The sequence below is a fragment of the Aphelocoma coerulescens genome, chromosome 3 (genome assembly GCF_041296385.1).
Source record: "Aphelocoma coerulescens isolate FSJ_1873_10779 chromosome 3, UR_Acoe_1.0, whole genome shotgun sequence".
Classification (NCBI taxonomy): Eukaryota; Metazoa; Chordata; class Aves; order Passeriformes; family Corvidae; genus Aphelocoma; species Aphelocoma coerulescens.
This window is the reverse complement of record NC_091016.1, coordinates 98,243,186-98,263,286: the sequence shown is the minus strand read 5'-3', so window position 1 is coordinate 98,263,286 and position 20,101 is coordinate 98,243,186. Positions and strand designations below refer to the sequence as shown.

The 20,101-nt window shown below is 36.9% G+C and overlaps 1 protein-coding gene across 1 annotated transcript in view; it reads right to left on the bottom strand.

Annotated features, from left to right (window-relative positions):
* EYS (eyes shut homolog) overlaps window positions 1-20,101 on the bottom strand; it is a 750,542-nt gene that overhangs the window by 260,288 nt on the left and 470,153 nt on the right. The window contains exons 32-33 of the mRNA XM_069011357.1: window positions 14,212-14,402; window positions 12,419-12,510 (exon numbers count right to left, since the gene is read on the bottom strand). Coding sequence (XP_068867458.1) covers window positions 12,419-12,510; window positions 14,212-14,402 — 283 coding nt within the window. The remainder of the gene's footprint in view (window positions 1-12,418; window positions 12,511-14,211; window positions 14,403-20,101) is intronic.

The window sequence follows — 20,101 nt, the reverse complement described above, 5'->3', positions numbered from 1 at the left end:
CAATTTTGACCTAGCACTTGTTTTGAAATCTTTAAGGCTTTTCAAGGGTGTTTGAGACAAATTTAGGAATGGGACCTCTGGACCCCTCTACTCAGAGAGTTTTGCAGGTGTCAGCATTAGAGGTTTTCAAAATCTGACTGAATAAAGCCCTGACCAGCCTGTTCTGACCTTGTCTGTCCCTGCTTTGAGCAGGAGGTTGGGCTAAAGACCTCCTGAAGTCCCTTCTGGCCTGAATCACCCTACAATTCTGCAATCCTACAATCCTGAGACACCTTCCTTCAGCAAAGAATACCCCTGCAATCCCATACTAGTAATATTTACAGAATAGGGCAGAATCTCTTATTACCTACAGTCGATTTACTTAGATAGAACATATACCAGTTCACTCACAGCCATTACATTTTCACTCTGCAGTAAGATGCATAATTGTAGACTGCTCTCATCTGTTGGTGCTGATTTTGCCCTACTGAGACACCAGGTAACACACACTTTCATGTTGCAGATGAACTAATTAGTCAACAACATATTTTTTCTCATTCCCTCTGACAGCAGACTCGTATTTCCTGGGCCTGAAGCTGATTTCTTGGTCTGGTCCCAGATTTAACTATGATTTAACTAAACAAATAAGAACAGTGAAGATAATGATATAAATTTATAATGCAAGGAGGGGAGAAAATAAACTTTGTTTCGTATTCTAAGAAATAAATAAATAAATACAGTACCTCCTTTTCACAGAGGTTACACTTACACTACTACACTAAATAGGTCCACAATTTGAGTTCAAATCCTGGCATGGAATCATCCGTATTTTTACAAAGTCATCACTGTTTCTGTTACAGTTACCATGGAAGTTAGGCACTAGCTCCAATTCTGAAACTCATGAAGTTCTCTGGTTAGTGCAATTCAGGAATAATTTCAAACTCATGTCACCAAACTATTTTACCGTAAGTGATTTTAAAGACATGATCTGAGACCTGCCAGTTGGCCTCAGTCCAGAGACCAGCCTTCAAAATTTTAGTTTAATTTACTACTGTAGATATAGCTAAAGAAAAAAACATTATCTATTCCTCTGGCCCTTTCTGTCTTTGCAGTTTCTTGCTTCTAGTTTCTTGCTGCTCACATCATAGCAACCACAGATATTACTTACAGAAATTAAACTTAGAAAACTATATGCACTTATTTAAACTTGAGTTAGATGTAAGTAAAGTGTCACTTAGTGAAAAGCTTGGCTCAAATTAGAGTACTATACTCAAGTATTCAGGCAGTAGAAAGTAGAGTTGGACCTAGACTTGCAACACTGTAATTTTAAGTGAAACTTAAAGACTGTTTTTAATAAGAAGATAGTTACACCATGGGAATTCATATTTACATTGACTGCAGGTAAGAGTCTCTATAGCCTATCTGTGTTCTCCTTAATGTAAGTTCTATGCTTATGACATGTGGCCAAAGCAGCCATAGAACACTGAGGCCACTTTTAATATCCATAAGTACCCTTTGATGTTCCGTAGAAAATAATACAGAACAAAGTCTGATGTATTGTTATTGGCCCGTTATTAGAGCCCTATTTTACTGTTTTTATGTTTCTGTCCTTGCGATAAGTTGTTTCAGAAGATAAAGTAGAAAATTTCCACTCTTATAAGTGACACTAATGATCTCTTTTGAGATCCAAAGCAAAATAAAGTAGCTATGACAGAAACATTTTTAGCATTTTTTAAGTTAAACAGTCTGAGCAAGAAAACATCACTCTACACCACAGACTTTTCACTTGAATGACTCTAAATTTTAGTGTCTGAGTGTCTGCTTTGATGGTAGAGTTCTGAGAATGTGTAGACTGTGACTTGCACCCAAGATGTGGCATGACTAAGTAAGCTTTTATCTTAAAGAGGCTGTAAAACAACAGTTTGTTTCAAACTAATTGGTGGTATTAAATCACTATTAACTGTTATTATGACCAATTTAGTATAATTAAATCCATTGCGTTCAATGACACTGCCAGCAAAAGGCAGTTGTTTATTCTCTATTGATTCATAAGAAGTTTGTGAAAGATAGACTGTCTGGAAAATTAAAAAAATATGTGCAACATCTTAAGCTTCGATTTCATAATGGGTTTTGATTTCCATTTGGATTTTTTTTTTAACATTGCATTGATGGAAAATAAAATAACATTATTTAGCTGCAAAAACGTGCACTAAACTTTTGGTTTTTTTAGAAGGCTTGATCAGTGCAGGTTAGTGTTTTTCTCCTGTACTCAGACAGCTATGTAAGCAGAAGGTCTACTTTCACTACCCTCAATTTCTGAAAACTAAGTGCAAGATATGAAAATATTAATGTCAAATTTTTCTGATATAACTTCTAGGCTTTGTCCATTTCCACTATTCCTTTCTCCTTGAAATCTTAGTTCTGGCTGAATGAAGAAAGTAATTGCTGTCGTGACTTCAGAATGGCAAAAGGTGTTCTGCCATGTTTGGCAATGCCAGACTGAGATGGTTCAAAAGGAGTATCATGACGTAGCATCAGCAGTATAATCCCATGATTGTTTACTGATATAAATCCTCTTTTGGAAAGAAAATTAAATTGATCATTTTAAGAAAACAAGCTTCAACCTAACATTTTAAAGAAATCCTGAAGTTAGTGGAGGGCTGTGAATATGTATAGCAGATATTGTGGAGCCTGGATGATCTCACTGGCATTTCTTATATAGTTATAGGTGTGGTTTGACTGGCAGCTTAGGCAAAAGACTCTCTATGAGCCCTGGAAACATTAGTGAGGAGCCAAAAAAAAGAAAGAAGAAGAATAAAGTGGTTTAAATGTGGAAAAAAACAACCAAGCCTTTTGAAGCCAAAGGTGTCCCTTTGAAGGCATTCTGAATTGTCTCCCTTTTGTTAGAGTGACTTACCCAGACATGATGCCCTTCTTTGAGGAAAGACTTTATTTAGCACACAAGATAACTAGCTTCTTAAAAGGTTACTTTTTTTAGTAATGAAAATATAGCAGTAAGTGTGATTAAATAAAAGCCTTGAAGACAAATTTATTCTCTAACTTGAATATATTTTCTACCAGATACAGTTGGTCCTAAACAAAATCTCCTTCCTTCCATGGCCTTACAAGGCTCACCTTAGTGCTTGCCACCTCTAGCAGGCAGACTCTGCCCTTTTTTTTCCAGGGTTTTCTCAGTCTGCGCCGTTGCTGCAGACACTCTGCAAACTCCATCCTGCCCTTCAGGGAGAAAAAGCTTATTTGCTTTCAGAAGAGGTGCATCTCCCTGCCTCCAGATAGCTCTGACTGAAAGGGATTCACGTGGGATAAAGTAGAAAGCCAGCTTCCTTCTTACTAAGTAGGAGTTACAGTGTACAGAATTCACACGGCACTGTCTGACTAAACAAGACTGCTATACTGCTTGTCCTGTTCTTTGCATCTTCCTCCTTTATTCAGTAGAGAAAAGGATTGCTTGCATCATCTTTCAAATACTCATGTTGCCTCATATCTGCTGCAGTATGATGACTTTAATAAAATTTATTTCTTCAGGTTTCTGGATGCAATGTAAAGTGCCTAACAGCATTTTTCTCCCACTACAGAACTGGTTAATTATATTTATTTCTCTATTTTCTGGGACATGTCTCAAATAACAGAATGGTGAAAAGGTATCTAGCAGATAAAAAAATCTTTGAGGTGAGAGTGAATTACACCTCATATGTCTGTGCTCCCTGCACAGTCCTGGGCATTACCTCAAGACCTGCGATGTAGGGTTAGCAGGGTCAGAAGTGAATCTTTACCCACCTTTTATTTTCAGCTTTTTACTGAAGTACTGGGTGGGGTTTTCCAGAAAGAATGAAGTGTATATATAAACTGCCCACCAATGCTGTGGGTTTAGGAAGAGGTGACCAGAGCAAAACGTATCTTAGGAAAACATTTAAGAGTTAGAAGGGCTTGATTTAACTGAAATCTGTGTTTTTCATAGACTTCAAACAAAATATTGATCATTTAAGACATAGAAGAGGTCAAACTAGTGGTCCCTTTGTGGTCAAATAAGTGTTCCCTTCTGGCCTGAAAATCTAAACCCAAGAAATTTTAGGAATTTTAGCTTAGATAAGAATGGTTGCTTATGTTACCTTATGCTGCTGTGTTCAAATCACATCATATATTCATCCATAGAGAGGAAAGGAAGTTCTGTAAAATATTTTTTTCAACCTACAGTGTTTGTTTTTCACTAAGCTTCCTTTGTGATAGCTAGTATATTTACTCCTTATTAATATGCATATGTTGTATAAAATATATTGCATGTGAAAACCTGTGTTCTTAAAATCACTTTGATTATGAAATCAAAGAGCTCAGTACATTTAAGTGTATAAGAGGAAATACTGGATTGTGTGTATTCTATATGTTAGGTCTGCTTTCCTAAAATCAAAATCAGTTCAGAAATTGAATACTGTTACAGTCTATTAGTTTTTATAAGGAAAAAATATTTAAAATGTATTTAAAAAGTCAGTTGATGATGTTACTACTTTACCTTTAAAAATAGCAATCTGAGTTATTTCACTGTTTTGTGAAATTAATAATGTGAACAATAGAGTTAAGAACTATTGTATAGATCACATGGGATAAAATGGGATTTAAATACTCTTTAACAGAGAACCAGCTAAAGACATGTCCTGAGGAAAAGCCTCCAGCAAATACATAAATTATGGAGACAATATCTCTAACAGATTAGTGATATGTAGCAGTCAATAAGAGAGACATGTTGTTACTCTGCTTTTTCTAATGAAGACAGACAAAGAAAGGCAATTTCTAGTAAGGAAAAAAATGAATAATTTCTGAATCTGGAATTAAACTCTACTTTTGTTTTTCACATAAAGACACTTCAAAGAACAGTAGAATCATTAGTTGTGGTACAGTAGTTCTATTATTGAAGTCTAAGATGTTCTCTTAAAAAAAATAATACTAACTGATATTTTAAAAAATATCTAAGATTAATAGAAGATGACTGCAGTGATACACTATACTTGTAACTTATTTCTGGTATTTGTGCACAAAAATGATCTTCAGCTACAGAAATCTATGCTTTTTCACAAAGGAAACTGGGTACGTCTAAATTCACAGATGGTCTATCTCTTCCCTTAATAATTCTTCAGTAGCAGATATAATGAATGCATTCTCAGTATTCAACCTATGTATGGATCAGTTTGCTTTTCTGTGTTTATTAGTGAGATCCTGTTATTCCTCTCTAGCATCTACAAAGTCATTGTTTCCACAGTGCTCTAAGCCATTAAAATGGCAGAACTATCTTAGAATAATAGAAAGTTAAGTCTGGAAAAGACCTCTAAGATTACCAAGTCAAACCATTAACCTAGTATTGCAAAGTTCATCACTAAACCATGTCCCTAGGTGCCACCGCTAAATATTTCAAACACCTCCATTAATGGTGACTCAACCACTTCTTTGGGCAGCCTTTTCCAATGCTTAACAACCAATCCTGTGAAGAATTTTTTCCTAATATCCAAGCTAAACTTCCCCTGGTGCAGCTTGAGGCGATTTCCTCTTGTCTTGTTACTTGGAAGAAAGGATTGACCCCCACCTGGCTACAACCTCCTGTCACGTAGTTATAGCGAGCAACATGGTCTCCCCTGAACCTCCTTTTCTTTCAGCTAAACAACGCCAGCTCCCTTAGCCACTACCTGAAATATATGTGCTCCAGACCTTTCACCAGCTCCATTGCCCTTCTCTGGACACCCTCCAGCCCCTCAATGTCCTTCATGTAGTGAGGGGCCCAGAACTGGATACAGCACTTGAGGTGTGGCCTCACCAGTGCTGAGTACAGAGGGACAATCACTGTCCTTGTCCTGCTGGCCACACTATCGCTGATCCAGGCCAGGATGCCATTGGCCTTCTTGGCCACCTGGACACACTCTGGCTCATGTTCAGGCAGCATCCCCAGGTCCTTTTCCTCTGGAAAGCTTTCCAGCCACCACAAGCCTGTAGCAAGGCCTGGGGTTGTTGTGACCAGCTCATGCCCAGGCTCATTAGGTTCTTGGAAAAATGTATAATATAAACTGAACACTGTTATTGATTGAACATTTATTCTTAAGAAGCACCATGATTTATTTTTAAACACTTGACCACCAAAAAGAGAAATACATTTAAATTATAAGATATTTATGAGATAAAGTAAAAAATAAAATTAGTCCCAGGAGTGAATATTATTGTCTTGGTTCCCCCTCTACTTATCTGTGAAAGGATTAAGATCAAATCAACTTTCTCTAAATGTACTGTGCATGTTAGAAGAATGAACTGCATAAACATTTATTCTGACTAGCAAGATTTCAAAACTTTCCTCTATTTAGTGTTTTTTGATTCTTATTTGCCTTCAGTTTCACAGTTCATAAATCAGAATCTCCTTTGATTCTGTTGTTTTAGTCCAGCACTACCATTTCCATGGTAATGTCATGCTCTGCTAGTGGACAGTAAAAGTGTCACCACATAACAGAAATCTTCAGCCCCTAGAAATTAGTTGCACACTTTTTGAGCTACTTGTGCCAATAGTCAGTCTATGCTGTTACAAAGTCAGTATCTTTTTCTTTTCACAAGTATTTCATAATACCCTTTTTGGGGATATTGTTCATTTTTCCTGCTCACCTGAGTGATAGTTACCATAAGTACTTTATGTTAAATTTCTTTATCTTTGTCCAAAATCCCCAAGCCAAAATGAAAAAAGAATCCTTCCAATTTTCTTCATACTTCATGACCAACTCATTCCTATTTTCCACTTTACAAATCCAGGTCTTGACATCAGTATCGATGTTTCCAATGTTTTCATTATTTTCATTTCGTATTAAATGAAAATGCCTCTATTTCTAAACTATATTCCCAAACCAGTTTGTTTTCATTGACTTAGCATCTCTGCAACGTATTTTGGACATTAAGGAGCAGATATAACCTACTTAGGACTTAAGATACAGTGAAATTTAGAAAATACAAAAGTCATTTTATTACCAGTGTTAATACATCATAAATAAATTGGACTAAGTATAAACCTGTACTTTTTCCAAGTAAGCTCCATTGATCTGGGAAAAGCTTCAGACCATATAAAAATTAGAAATTATTAGATAAGTCAGCACTTGTATTTAATTCACCCCTAGTTTTACACCAGGCACTTTAGGAGGGACTGAAAAGACCAACACAACTGTGGCTAAGAAAATATGTTTGTGAGGACCATGTCAATGGCCAGTTTAGAGGTCCAGCAACTTCCTAAAAGACCCTGATTCTATTTTATATCAAGAATATATTTCCTACTTCATTTTATAAATATTGAATACACTTCTTTAATTAAGTAGCAGCAATTGCTAATAATATCTTTTGACTCATGCTGGTTTTTGAGGATATGGCCCATTAAGTATGTTTTCATTAAGTAGAGTATATGACATTTACATGGTGAATGAAACAAGAGATGAATGTCTTCTTCACCCATATGCTGTTATGCTAAAAATGAAGATCAGATTTCTGCACCTTTGTGATAAAATAAAAATAGGAATTTACAATAAAAGTGAAATAAAAAGAACTAAAGACAAACAAAACAGAGAAGCATCTGCAGGATTTGCTAACTACTTTATCTATCATCTGCTTATCTTACCTGTCTGAAACCCTAGGGAAAACATGAGGTTTGTAGCATGTTGTGAAGGATTATAAATACAGCATACTTTGCACCATATGGATTATCTCAGACCCCCATAAAAAGCTGTCAAAACCAAGCAATATACAAGCTCCTGAGTGAGCATATGTTGCACTATGGCATGATTAGAGAGAGCTTTTTCTGACTAGAGGAATCAAAACTTTTACATCTAAAAAGGAAGACAATCAATCATCAAAAATCCTATAGGTAACTAGTGCAAACCTCAAATTACAAACAACAGGAGTTAAAGGAGAGGAATAAGACACTCAGAAAAGCAACTGCCAGATTTTGCAGTTAGTTTCTAAACTGATGGAGCACCCACACCAGATATTTAATCCTAATGATCTTGGACAATTAAAAAATTTCAAAGTGGATAGACTCATATTAAAGAAGTTGTACTCATGACATCTACTGCATAATCCATTTATAAGTGGACATATTTGCAAAAGCAAGTGACAATTCTGATCTGAGACTAAAATGAAAGTAAGAATACTTTTCATGTAATTGAGGAAACTATTTTTATCAGTACTGAAATGGAGAATAGTGGACCCAGAAAAGGCAAATTTCTATATCACTGCTGCAGTTTGGTTTGTTTCTGCAATTCATGTTATTTTATCAACTTGTTTTGATGACAAAGACTGAAGAAGAAACATCTTAAAGCAGTTAATGGAGGCAGTTTTATAAATGCTGGAATGAGAAGATTCTGGTTGAACAACCCCTGCATTGCCAGTAAGAAAACTCTATCCTCGCTACAAAACCAAACATGCAAACCTTCCAGTCCTTGAGTCTAACATCTCCTTCCCTTCATAATATCCTGCAGTAATCTAATCCCTGTGGAATATTGCCTATATCTATTTTTCACTGTAGCTCTTTCACTTCCCTGGAAACATTCTTAAGAAAACCAAAACAATAGTCAGAAATGTGAATGAAATATCTGCAATGAACTTTCATTAACAGACTTAGTACACAACTACAGTAGTTTACATGTAAAATGGAAGTCTCAGGCATTGCTCTGAGGCAAACCTTGGCTGTGTGTTGGTTTTAGCAGCCAATGCCATAAATTAGACTAATCTGATGCAAAAAGTTATATCCTAACCCAAATTATCCAAGTTATCCCCGATTTTGATGCAAATATGGTCCTTATATTGTATCCAAATTTATTAAATTATTACAATTTTTTTAGTCACAATATTCCATCATCATGAAAAATGTACTTCAGCGATGCTGCTATTTTACTTTCAGCATGAATAGTGTGTTGAGCTATGAGAACTGGATAAAGGACAGTGTCTGACAGTAATATACGTGTTTATTTGCAAACATTAGACAGTGTGACATTTCTTTTATTCACATGATGAATTATTTCTGTGAGATAAAGGAAGAAGCAAAATTTTCTCCTGTAAGCAGAAAAGGAAGATACTATCACTAATTTTCACTGTATTTAAACTTCTATTAAACAACACTCACTACTTTTAAGTCTACTTCTTTAATTTAATATGATATTGTAGAGGCAGTATACTCTTTGAAGATGTCTTATCTTCAGTAGCTGAAATGCATTGCTTTTCCTGAATTGAAAAGACAAAACCCTTTCCATCACAGGATTACATCAAAATGCTCCAAACAATTAGGATTACATTAAATAGTAAGAATTAGCATTTTCTTTACCAAAAAAAAAGTATTGTTATTATCTACAATGTCTGTTCATAATACTTAACATATGCACAACAAAGAAAATCCCGTGTGTATATCCACAATGTTACAATATGCAGTATCTCCTATGTTCCCATTTAACTTTGCCAATTTCCCAGATACCATTGTTCAAAACTAAACTTACTTATCTCACTGAAAATCAGTTCTGAGAAGATTAAATGTTTGCAAGCCTCTAGAAAGTTGCTGAATAAGTTACAGAAAATTTTCACCAAAGTTATCTTAAGTTTTATTATGCTGTATTACACTGCAGTTGATTAAATGAAATGGTAACTTTATAAAATAATTAACAGATATTTCAAGACTGACTCTATCAAACTTAACTATCAACAATATATATTTAATTTTCAATGAAGGAAAAAAAACATGTAAAGTATATATATCCAGGATACAGACTTTTTAATTATCTCAAGCACATGTGAAAATGCATGAGATGACAGTGAGAAGCAACTTCAAATCTTTCTGACATCTACATCACTAAGATTTTAAGTCTTAGAATCGTAGAATCACAGAATTGTTTAGGTTGGAAAAGATCTTTAAGACCATCAAGATCAACTGTTAAACCAGCACTGCCAAGTCCAACACTAAACCATGCCCCTAACCGCCGTATCTACATGACTTTTAAATACCTCCAGCAATGGTGACTCAGCCTCTTCCCTGTGCAGACTCTTTAAGTGTTTTACAACCCTTTCTGTGAAGATTTTTTTCCAAATGTCCAACTTAAACCTCCCCTGGTGCAACTTGAGGCCATTTCCTCTTGTCTGATTTCTTGTTAGTTGGGGGAACAGACTGATCCCCATCTCGCTATAGCCTCCTTTCAGGGAGTTGTAGGGAGCTATAAGCCCTTCAGCTTTTTTTCCAACCAGCTAAACAGCCCCAGCTCCCTGAGCCACTTCTCATAAGACTCACCCAATTGGCCTTGGCCCATTTATTCAGTCTGCCCAGATCCCTCTACAGAGACTTCTTACCCTCCAGTGAATCAACACTCCAACACAACTTGGTGTCATCTGCAGAATGTCATCTTAAAACAATGTCCAGAACTATTTCCAGTCTTCTAAAGTGAGTAGAATGATTAATTATTAATTGCTCAGTAACTAGCCTGAATCCCATAAACAGTACACATTCCTTCTTTTTCAGCAGCATAAATAAGTGTGGCTCATTTCCTGAGCTGTCCTGAAATAATTTCCTGCAAATGAAAGAAGGCAACTCTTCCTTCCTTTCTTTTAAGCTCAAAAGGAAAAGCAAAATACAGAGATTAGGTTGGTTTTCTTCTGCCAGGGGCTATTGTCATGAGCTGATTTACAGACTCAAGTTATTTTCTTCTTGAAGGAGTAGGGGGAAAATGCACAGAATAAGTGTATTTGTATCATGGTAACTAGTGGATCTCTGAGGGATGAAAATGACATGGCAGTCTGAGTGCTTCAGTGCCAGGGAAAGGCTGTTTTTCATAAAGGTTTCCACTGAGGGTTCAGGTACTTGTATTTTTGTTATCTTGAGGATCTTCTATCTTTCTTAAAATGAACAAAAAGGAATAACAATTGAATTCCAATGGATTTAAACTAAGTAACTAGATATTTTATGTCTCCACCCCTTATCCTCTTTGTTTGTGTCACTTGAGATTTCTTTGGCATCCTCTCTTAATTGTCTTTAATGGACTCGCAGAGTACTTGAGTATTTTAGTCTCTATTCATATAGAAGCTGCTTAACGATTTTGTCATCTTTAGATCTCTTCTCTAAAAATTATTTTCCAATTTACTTTCTCTATTTTGATATTGAGAGGGTGTCATAACCAGGAAATAAACATAACTCTCTATGTTATTAGATTTTAGAGAATCTCACTTTTATCAGTGTCACAGAGAGTGCATTCTATTTCTTCCTGGTCACAGAGGAGCTTACAATTGCTTTTAACTTCCATTAGCATGGTTTGGTTTATGGTGTTCCTTTCTGGGTGATAAGCACAAACACAGTGGATTACTGTCTTTTGCTCCTTGCATTAATTTGTGTAATGCTACTGAGTAGTCTGGACCTTGAGTGTGGTCTAACTTGCTGGAAAAAAAATATGATAGCAATGGTAGCTGAAATGCAGTAACAAATTGTGGTTTTTCTCACTGAGTACTCACTGCCACATCTGAGGGAGCAAGGTACAGTATAATGGATACACACTCCACTACATTTCCCATGGAAGGAAAGGGACACAGTGCTGCCCTGCAAAAGTTCTTCATTTAACAATATTTGGACAGATATAGCTATACAATTCCTATTCCATTAAAAGGTTTTTGTTCCTTCTGCATTCCTCCACAAACTTTTTAAGGACTAACTTAGTCCTGAGAGACAAGCAGACAGCTAGCTTATTTTCTTCTTGCTGGACAAGATGACTGGACCTACTTTAAGCTGCCTAATAGGAGCTAGGCACCCAGAGAGCTCACTAGGTGCCTAACTTTCCTATAAAGTGAACCCAAAACTTTCATTTTCACAGTCAAGGCTGTGGATTCTATGAGCACGAATCTTTGGTCATTAGATATGTCTATGTAAAAAACCATGGAAAGCCTACCACAGACATCATGTTATTTTCATTTTATTGTCCCTCAGTTGCAAGTATTGTTACTTCTACAGGAATTATATATCCTATTATGAGTTGCAAGTCAGTGACACCAATGAAACTCATGGTGCTGCTTCTGCCTATCTATTTATTTTCCAAGATTTTTCTATTAGTCACACTCTCATTGTTGGAAATTCAACTATTTCCTAGACTGAGTAGCTTGGACCTACTGCACAGCATCTTCCCTGACTGAATGTTTATGTCTGCTACAGTAAATTATTTCAATGTGAATAAGTTTATTTCCACATCAGGGATGTGATGAGCACTGTCCAACTGTAGTTATAAACATTCTTTCCAAGGATAGTTGTGGCCCAGACTGCCATAAAATGATTTTACTGTACATGTTCAGGTATCACTCATACTTAATGAGATATAATATCTGTGGAATTTACTAACTGTCCAACCTATATGGTCTTTGAAACAATTATAAAAACAGTCAACAGTAAACTTACCTAATTTGCACATTATACCAGTGTCCATCGTCCACTCTAGCAGTGGTAGTGATGTTTTTGACTTCTGTTGCTTCATCACATAAATACTGGTACTATGGAGTGGGAAAAGGTTTTAATTACATTATTTCTAATAATTAAACAGTTGCAGCCTTAGAAACTTGAATTGTAAAATAATAAATTATTTCATAAAAACCTAAAGGATGTCATGTGTATCAAGAAAAATTAATGTTTAATTTAAAGTGCTGGATAAGGAAGCCTATTGTACCAGAAATATGAAAATACACATATATGCTTCCTAGCCTGCATAAAAATGCTTTAATCTTTGTGTATTGTATAATCAGATATTATGGGTCTGATTTGCAAAGAAGTTGACCATCTGCAACCCATCTGAAATTAACACTGGCCACGGGTGAATTTTACTTACCATGTTATGGTTTTCTTACACTTACAAACACGTAATGTAGTGTGCAGGCTTGAGCATTTTGGAGCACCATTTAATTTCCTGTGCTAATGTGAACAAGCACTTGATTTCATGGTTTGTCTCCTTGTAATTGTAGCTTGATTGTGAGCTTAGAACCATTTGTTCATTGGGCTTTAAATCTACATTTAATTGACCAGCTTTGTGAATGATTAAGTGAATTCAATTAGTTTTAACGTGGCACACTGGGAACTCTGAATAGATTTGTGTCAATTAAAGTACTTCCATATTTTATGGTGCTTATGATATGTTAGAAAAATATTTTTCTGCATCATTACTTTACCATGAATACAAGTAAGATGAACTTAAAGCCATCAGCATTTTCTAAACCCTGGCCTTCCTGCCCGTGACTAATCTCATTTTTTCTGGACAAAGATAGTCACAGTATAATAAAAGACGAAAAATCACAATATAATAAAATAAAGTAAAAGGTAATTTTCTTATTTTTCTGTTTATCTTCACTTTATATATCTGTTTAGTATGGTCATGGTCTTTAAACATAAAGGAAAATATAATACAAATATGCTGTTTCTAACAGACATTTCATAGTTCTTACAGAAGAATATAATTACAGGTACTTTGGGAAATTTTTACCAGGAAAGTGGGAGATCCGCTATAAGAAAAGTAACTTTTCTTTTAATATCTTTTTACAGCCTCTTTAGTATCTGCCTATCTCTTCATAAAGCTCATTATCTCTTCCTCAGAAAAGATGGAATAATTTGTGAAAGGTGAAGATACACTACGATACACATTTTACTCCTTTAAGTCTATAAACAAATATATTCCTAGTTAGTCTGTCCAAAAAGCCAAAGAAATGTTTTGCTTTTTTTTTTTTCTGATCCCGTGGAACTGTGATGTAAATAATAGATTAAGTAAAAGGTTTCTACTCAGAGATACATGGTAACAAAGATACCCTCTATTCCCTAACATGGTAACTTTTCCTATGACAATTCACTGAATTCCACAGCCTTTCTGTAGTGGTTTGGTTTTATGACAATTTTAATGAAGTTCCACGTGCAGAAGTTCAGTTAGTTTAGGTATAAAATGCAGTAACGTAATTTATACCACATGTAAAGACAAAACCTACATTCTTTATGTGTGTGTTTTAATGTGTACTCTTGTGAGTCATATTGATCATATTAACCAAGAATTGGACATGACAGCAAGTTTGACAACTGTTTTCTTTAAAATACTGAAGATGTCAAGAATCTCTGTAGCTTTACTATATTCTACAGTAAGAAAAGGAAAAAGTACTAAAATTTTTACAGATTCTAACTTTTATTTACTTCTTCAGTGGGAGATTTTGATGCCTTACCTGCAAAGTACCATTATTGATGACAAGCTGAATTAAAAAATGTCGTATTGTTTCTGGGCCCTGTTCAATATTTAGGAGAAGTCCGTGAGGATTATAGGTCTTAAATTCCAGGTGGATGAAGTTTTCCATGTTCAAATGTAAACCTTGAAATTCCAGGTAAGAATCACCATAGTAGCGAGCATAACTAAAATCTGTGAATAGAATTTTGAGACGTGTAAGGATATAAGCACATTTTTCTTCTTCACACACTGCTTTCTTATTCTGGTAGGGGTAGCAAAGATATAATTTTTTACATCCATCAAGGATTCAGATATGAGTCTGAAAACTGATGTTTTCTTCTGTCAAAGGTTAACACTGAGTTAATAAAACTAGACACAAAAGTTTTAGTCAAATTATATTAAGCAGGCATATAAATCAATGCCTTTGAAGCTAGGCTACAAAGATGAAAGCACTTGGTACATATCTACCAGCTTTGGCTCAACATTTTTTTCAAGGTTAGGTTTTTTAACCAAACCTAGATGCAAGAATGAATGAGTTTGAAGTCTTTACAGAAAGCACACAGTGCGGAAAGGAAGGAAGTCATTCTACAACCTAATTATGAAATAATAAATATGTCAAATATTTTGTGGTGCTAGGATGAAAGCTGAAAATTTCCTTTGTGACTACATCTAGTTTGTCTGATTTATCTGGAAATCTCTTAACATTCAGCACCCTGTGCAATACCTGGCAAGGGCAGATGCAGCTCTTATTTAAATAGAAAAGGTATGTGAATACATGGCCTCAAGCCTATCAGATGACATATGACTGCACTTAAAAGGAGCTTCTTTGTATTTTTTATTTCTCCCTCTCCCTCTCCCTCTCCCTCTCCCTCTCCCTCTCCCTCTCCCTCTCCCTCTCCCTCTCCCTCTCCCTCTCCCTCTCCCTCTCCCTCTTCCTCTCCTCTCCTCTCCTCTCCTCTCCTCTCCTCTCCTCTCCTCTCCTCTCCTCTCCTCTCCTCTCCTCTCCTCTCCTCTCCTCTCCTCTCCTCTCCTCTCCTCTCCTCTCCTCTCCTCTCCTCTCCTCTCCTCTCCTCTCCTCTCCTCTCCTCTCCTCTCCTCTCTTTCTTTCCCTTCCCATCCTTTTCTTTCTCTTTCCCTTGTTGTGTTTTTACAAGGGAAGAGTATTCAACATGCACATGGGTACCTATTCATACACAACTGCACTCTTGCACTTTGGTTTTTCACTTGCCAGTATTTAAACTGAGAGCACTACATTTATCTGCTCATAAGGACTTAAAAATGTGGGTCCTCTTCCATACAAGTAACATGAGAAGTTAAGTATTTTGATTTTTGTAGAAGCAGGTAGATGCTTTCATCTCACAGCATATAATTATTTGTTTGATCAGCTTCATGAGACTGATAAAAATGTAAAGAAATATTAACAATTCACCCACCTTGTGAAAAATGTTGGTGCAACAATATGAACCTGGACACAATACACAACACATAAGTGAATTATTCCACTTCACTTTGATCAAATTTCACTGAATCATCCCTACAGGGGTTTAGAGTGTCTCTGAAGGTCACAGATTTTTATTTATTATTTATTCTCTTTTTATTTTCCAAAAAGGGTAAAATTTTAATCTGTTGTGACAACAACTCCAATAGCAAATACCTCACTGTATATGCTTAAATTCTGAACAAAAATGATACTGGGAAAAAACAAAAATTATTGATGTTGAACTTTTGTACATCAGTGTAAGAGTATGCTGAATTTTATCCTTTCATAACTTTGCATAAACCTATTTACAAAGTCAGAGTCACTGTGGTCAAATCTCAAACACAGATCTTAAGAAATTCTCACTACTATATAAGAATCAGCAACATATACATACATACAACACACAGTAAAGTAGACCAAAAATTTCAAGCAATACCAATCAATAACCAGTACTGCAATAAAAGAGATTTTACAATTTTAAATGTATATAATCATTAAAAGTTCTGTTTTGAACTAGAAGTCTGCAGGTGTAAATTTCAGAAAATTTCATTAAAAAAATTTGCACAGAAAGTTTTTTACATTTTATAGACAGGACAATTTCTCTAAGAAAAGGCTTTAGAGAACTATTGCCAATCCCTAACCCTTGTTTGTTTTCCTTCCTGAGCTAGTCACTGAGCTCTAAATCTTTCTCTCATCCTGTTTGCCCTGAATTGCTCCTGAATAGGTTTTGCTTATCCCAAGGAACCAATCAGCCATCCCCACACTCCTGAAATACTGATATCTAACCATCTCTTTTTCTTGATCCACTTAGGAGATCAGCCTGGCTAAAAGACAGCAAAGTTGCACAGAATATCCCCTTCCCGCAGTCCTAAATCCTTCTGCTACCTTCCCAATATTTTGAAGGTGTATTGTTTTTATTGTTGGGTTGTTTTTCTTTCCCATGTTGTTCAGCATATAATAAAGTTGACATGTGAGAACAGGTCAAAACTATGTCAGTTCTTCAGAGCTTTGCTAACATAAGGCATCTGAGACTCTGGATCTCACAGAAGAGTAAAATCTGTAATCATGAGGAGAAAAGGTGCAGGAACAGTTTATTCATGATTCCTGAAACTATAATTTAACTCTGGTAATTGAGGTCAGACTGAATTATCTACTAAAATTCAAGGAAGACCACAAGCTTGTGGCATCTACCTTTAGCTCTCTGTATGTAATTGTAGCAAGCACACAGAGCACTACAGACAAAACTTGTTAATTTATTCTGATGGACATTCATTTCTTTTTATCTTCTAATGGCAACAAGTGATGATGCCTTGCAAGAAAATACACTCCACTAGTCCATGGATTTGAGGCCAGTTTGGCTTCATCTGGGAAATACAATCATGCTGCTAAACAGAAACTTTTTAAACAAATCATCTGCAGTAAAATTGCTGCAATTGTCTTGTGTCCACAAATATGGAAAGAGTTAATGAGAGAAAGCACTGAAGAATATCTAGCAGGCTCCAGGTTTCTGTAAAACCCATAAAAACATTCTACTTGAATAACAAATAGGCTATCTACCTTCCCACAACAGCTATTAACATAAACCACTGGTGTGGTTTTACCTATTAAGATTCTCACATTGTTTGTAACAGTACACAATCTCATTTTATAGAACATAAGCTTTGCTTATAATCCTTCTATTGCACTTGGAGGCAGTTTTCTCATTTGACCTCTAGAGTTGGCTTCCTAGATTGCTTTGTGTCCTAAAGGAGAGCACTCATCATCCAAGCCTTTAGAACAAGAAAAAAAAAAGGAAAAATTGAAACTGTATCTTATCTTTCTCTAAGAATGCCTAACAATTGTTTTCCTAAGAAACAGGCATGACCTTTGGCCTATAAAATCCCCTCAGCTTTAGCTTGCTCCCCTGTGTACATACAGCTCTCCATGTTTTGGTGTTTACTAGACTTCATATTAATGTCAGAATGTTAAAAGGTTTGAGATTCAGCTGTAATGGTAAGCAGATGCACAGGCAGGTCTGCAACCCAGCTGACAGGCAATCTTCATTAACTTTTGCCACTCCCTACTGATTTTCTCTATTCCAACAGGTATCAGCTGCATCAGCTTCAAAATGGAGGCCTGAAAGTGTAAAATTTTTTGAGAGCTACACAATTGAAAGTCTTGTTTTTTAAACGCAGATAGAGAGATAATAAAAACGTTTAATATGTTCACGAGCATGTGCTCCTGATGGTTGAGCTTTTGTCTCCATATATTTCTATGTCTAATGCACCCCCTGTAGTTTGCATGGACTCAAAGAGGACTATAATAATGCTCTCCTTCTTTCTTCTGCTATTCTTTTTTGTTATGTTACACCTTGCAACAAATTCATCCTGTTAAAGATGGACATATATTTCACATCTTTTGTTATTTTTTTAATTAGAACTATCTTACAACATTCAAAGAGAAGTCATTGTTGCCTATGGAAAGGACCTGTCATGAAAAATCAGAACAATGAATTTGCTATTTGAAATTTGTATTTATTTTTATTAAGAAGGAACATATTTCTTAACAGTATAAGACTTATAAGACTGTGGTCATAAAAAAAACTTATGTTTGTTTAGAACTGGATAATGTCAAAAGACAAAAAAATTAGGAAAGCAAAACAAGAAAGTCAGAGCAAGGACTGTTTCACAGGGCTGTCTAAAGACCCCTCAAGCCCAACAGCTTCCCATGGCAAAGCCTTACACAAACAGCATGCAAGGAGCAGTGCTTCCCCTGGGACAGCCTTTCAGCTTCCAGGGGAAAAACTGCCATGGCTTCCTGTAGTGGGTTGCTCCAAAATACTCATTAATATTTATCTTCTGTGAGATAAGAATTAGGAGAAAAGCAAAGCAGGCACCAAACTGGAAAGAATAAAAAGAAGTTTATTAACAGACCTAGAAGAGGAGGAAAAAAAATCATACCACACCTTCAGAACACTTCTCCTCCCCCCACCTTTCTCCCTTCTCCCACGGACAGTGTAAAAAGACAACCCTTAAGATGTTCAGTCTGTTTATCACTTCCATAATAACCTTGTTCAGTCCATTTAGGAAGAGGAGTCTCTCTTGCCCATGTTATGAAAACATTATCACAACGAGATAGCCACCCAGGTTGGTTCTCTGCTCGCATGAGAGTCCCTTCCCTGACTTGCAGCTTTTCCCACAACTGCTTTTGAAGGTCCACTCTTGAATTACTGGGGTACCATTTTAAGGTTGAGCCATTCAGAAACAAAAGTTCTCTTCACCCATCTCTGGGAGCATTTCATCTCTAAGACAGAGGCCCTTCTCCTTCCCTGGGAGCAAAGGGTCCTCCTCATCTTCATCTCTAGGACTATCTCTGGGAGCATCTCTAGGAACTGAGGTCTTCTCCTTTCCATTTGGAGCAAAAGTCCTCATCGCTTCCATCTCTCCCTGTTCAAACTTCTCATTAAATTACAGCTGCATCAGCATCTGCCTATCTCAGCACAGGTGCTTTTGCTCACAAGTTGAACGCTCCACCCTCCATGCCTTCATGAAATTACAATGGGTACTCTGATATATCATAGCTTTACAACAGAATTTCAGCTTTAAGCATCTCCTCTTTCTCTTCCCTCAGGTTTTCAGCTCTTCACAGCACTACAAGGGTTAATCTCACCCAGGCCTTGCAGCTGGAATTTTGCTTATCGCTGTTGGTCACATGGTCCAGCAGGGCAGCTTCAGCTGAGTCTTGGCTGCACTGGAGAAGGGGAGCCAAGCCACTCCAGCTGCACATAGCAGGGCTGAGGGGGGGAGTGGGGGAGGGGGGGTGGGTTCCACAGGTAGAACAGGGCCCATCAGCTCCAGGATGGCCATGGCCCACCGTGGCCGGGCCCGCTGGCCCCCGCATGGGGCCTGCAGACACCTGTCCCAGCACCAGGTGGGAGAGAGAGCTCTGCCCGAGGTTTGTCTATTAAATGTGGAAGAAAAAGGCAGTCAGAATTTAAGTGGGTTAAAGAATTGTTCATATTCAAACTGGCCAGCTGATAGGTTCTGTCAGGTCACAGAGGAAGCTGTAAGCACCCCTTTGCAAGAACATCACTTCCGAGACTATGCTTGCTAACCCATGACACTTCCTTAGCCAGGGTGTGCTCATGGCCCACCACACTGGGCATCCAGCCCTGCTACCACCTGCTGTGATCCTGGCTGGCAGGACCCAGTGTCCTGCCCCTCCACTGGCCACACCGATGGCCACGCCATCAGCTGCTCTGTGCTCCATGGTTCCCTCCCCCCCCTCACTGCTGCTTGTGGTGAGGTCTCTCTATGTGCTCTGGCAGCAGCTCTGTGTTGTCTGGTGAGGAAGTTGTCGGGACAGACAAGGGAGCTGTCACCATCATGGAAAATTTTTCACAAACACGTGTGGAGAAGAAGCTGAGCCGGAC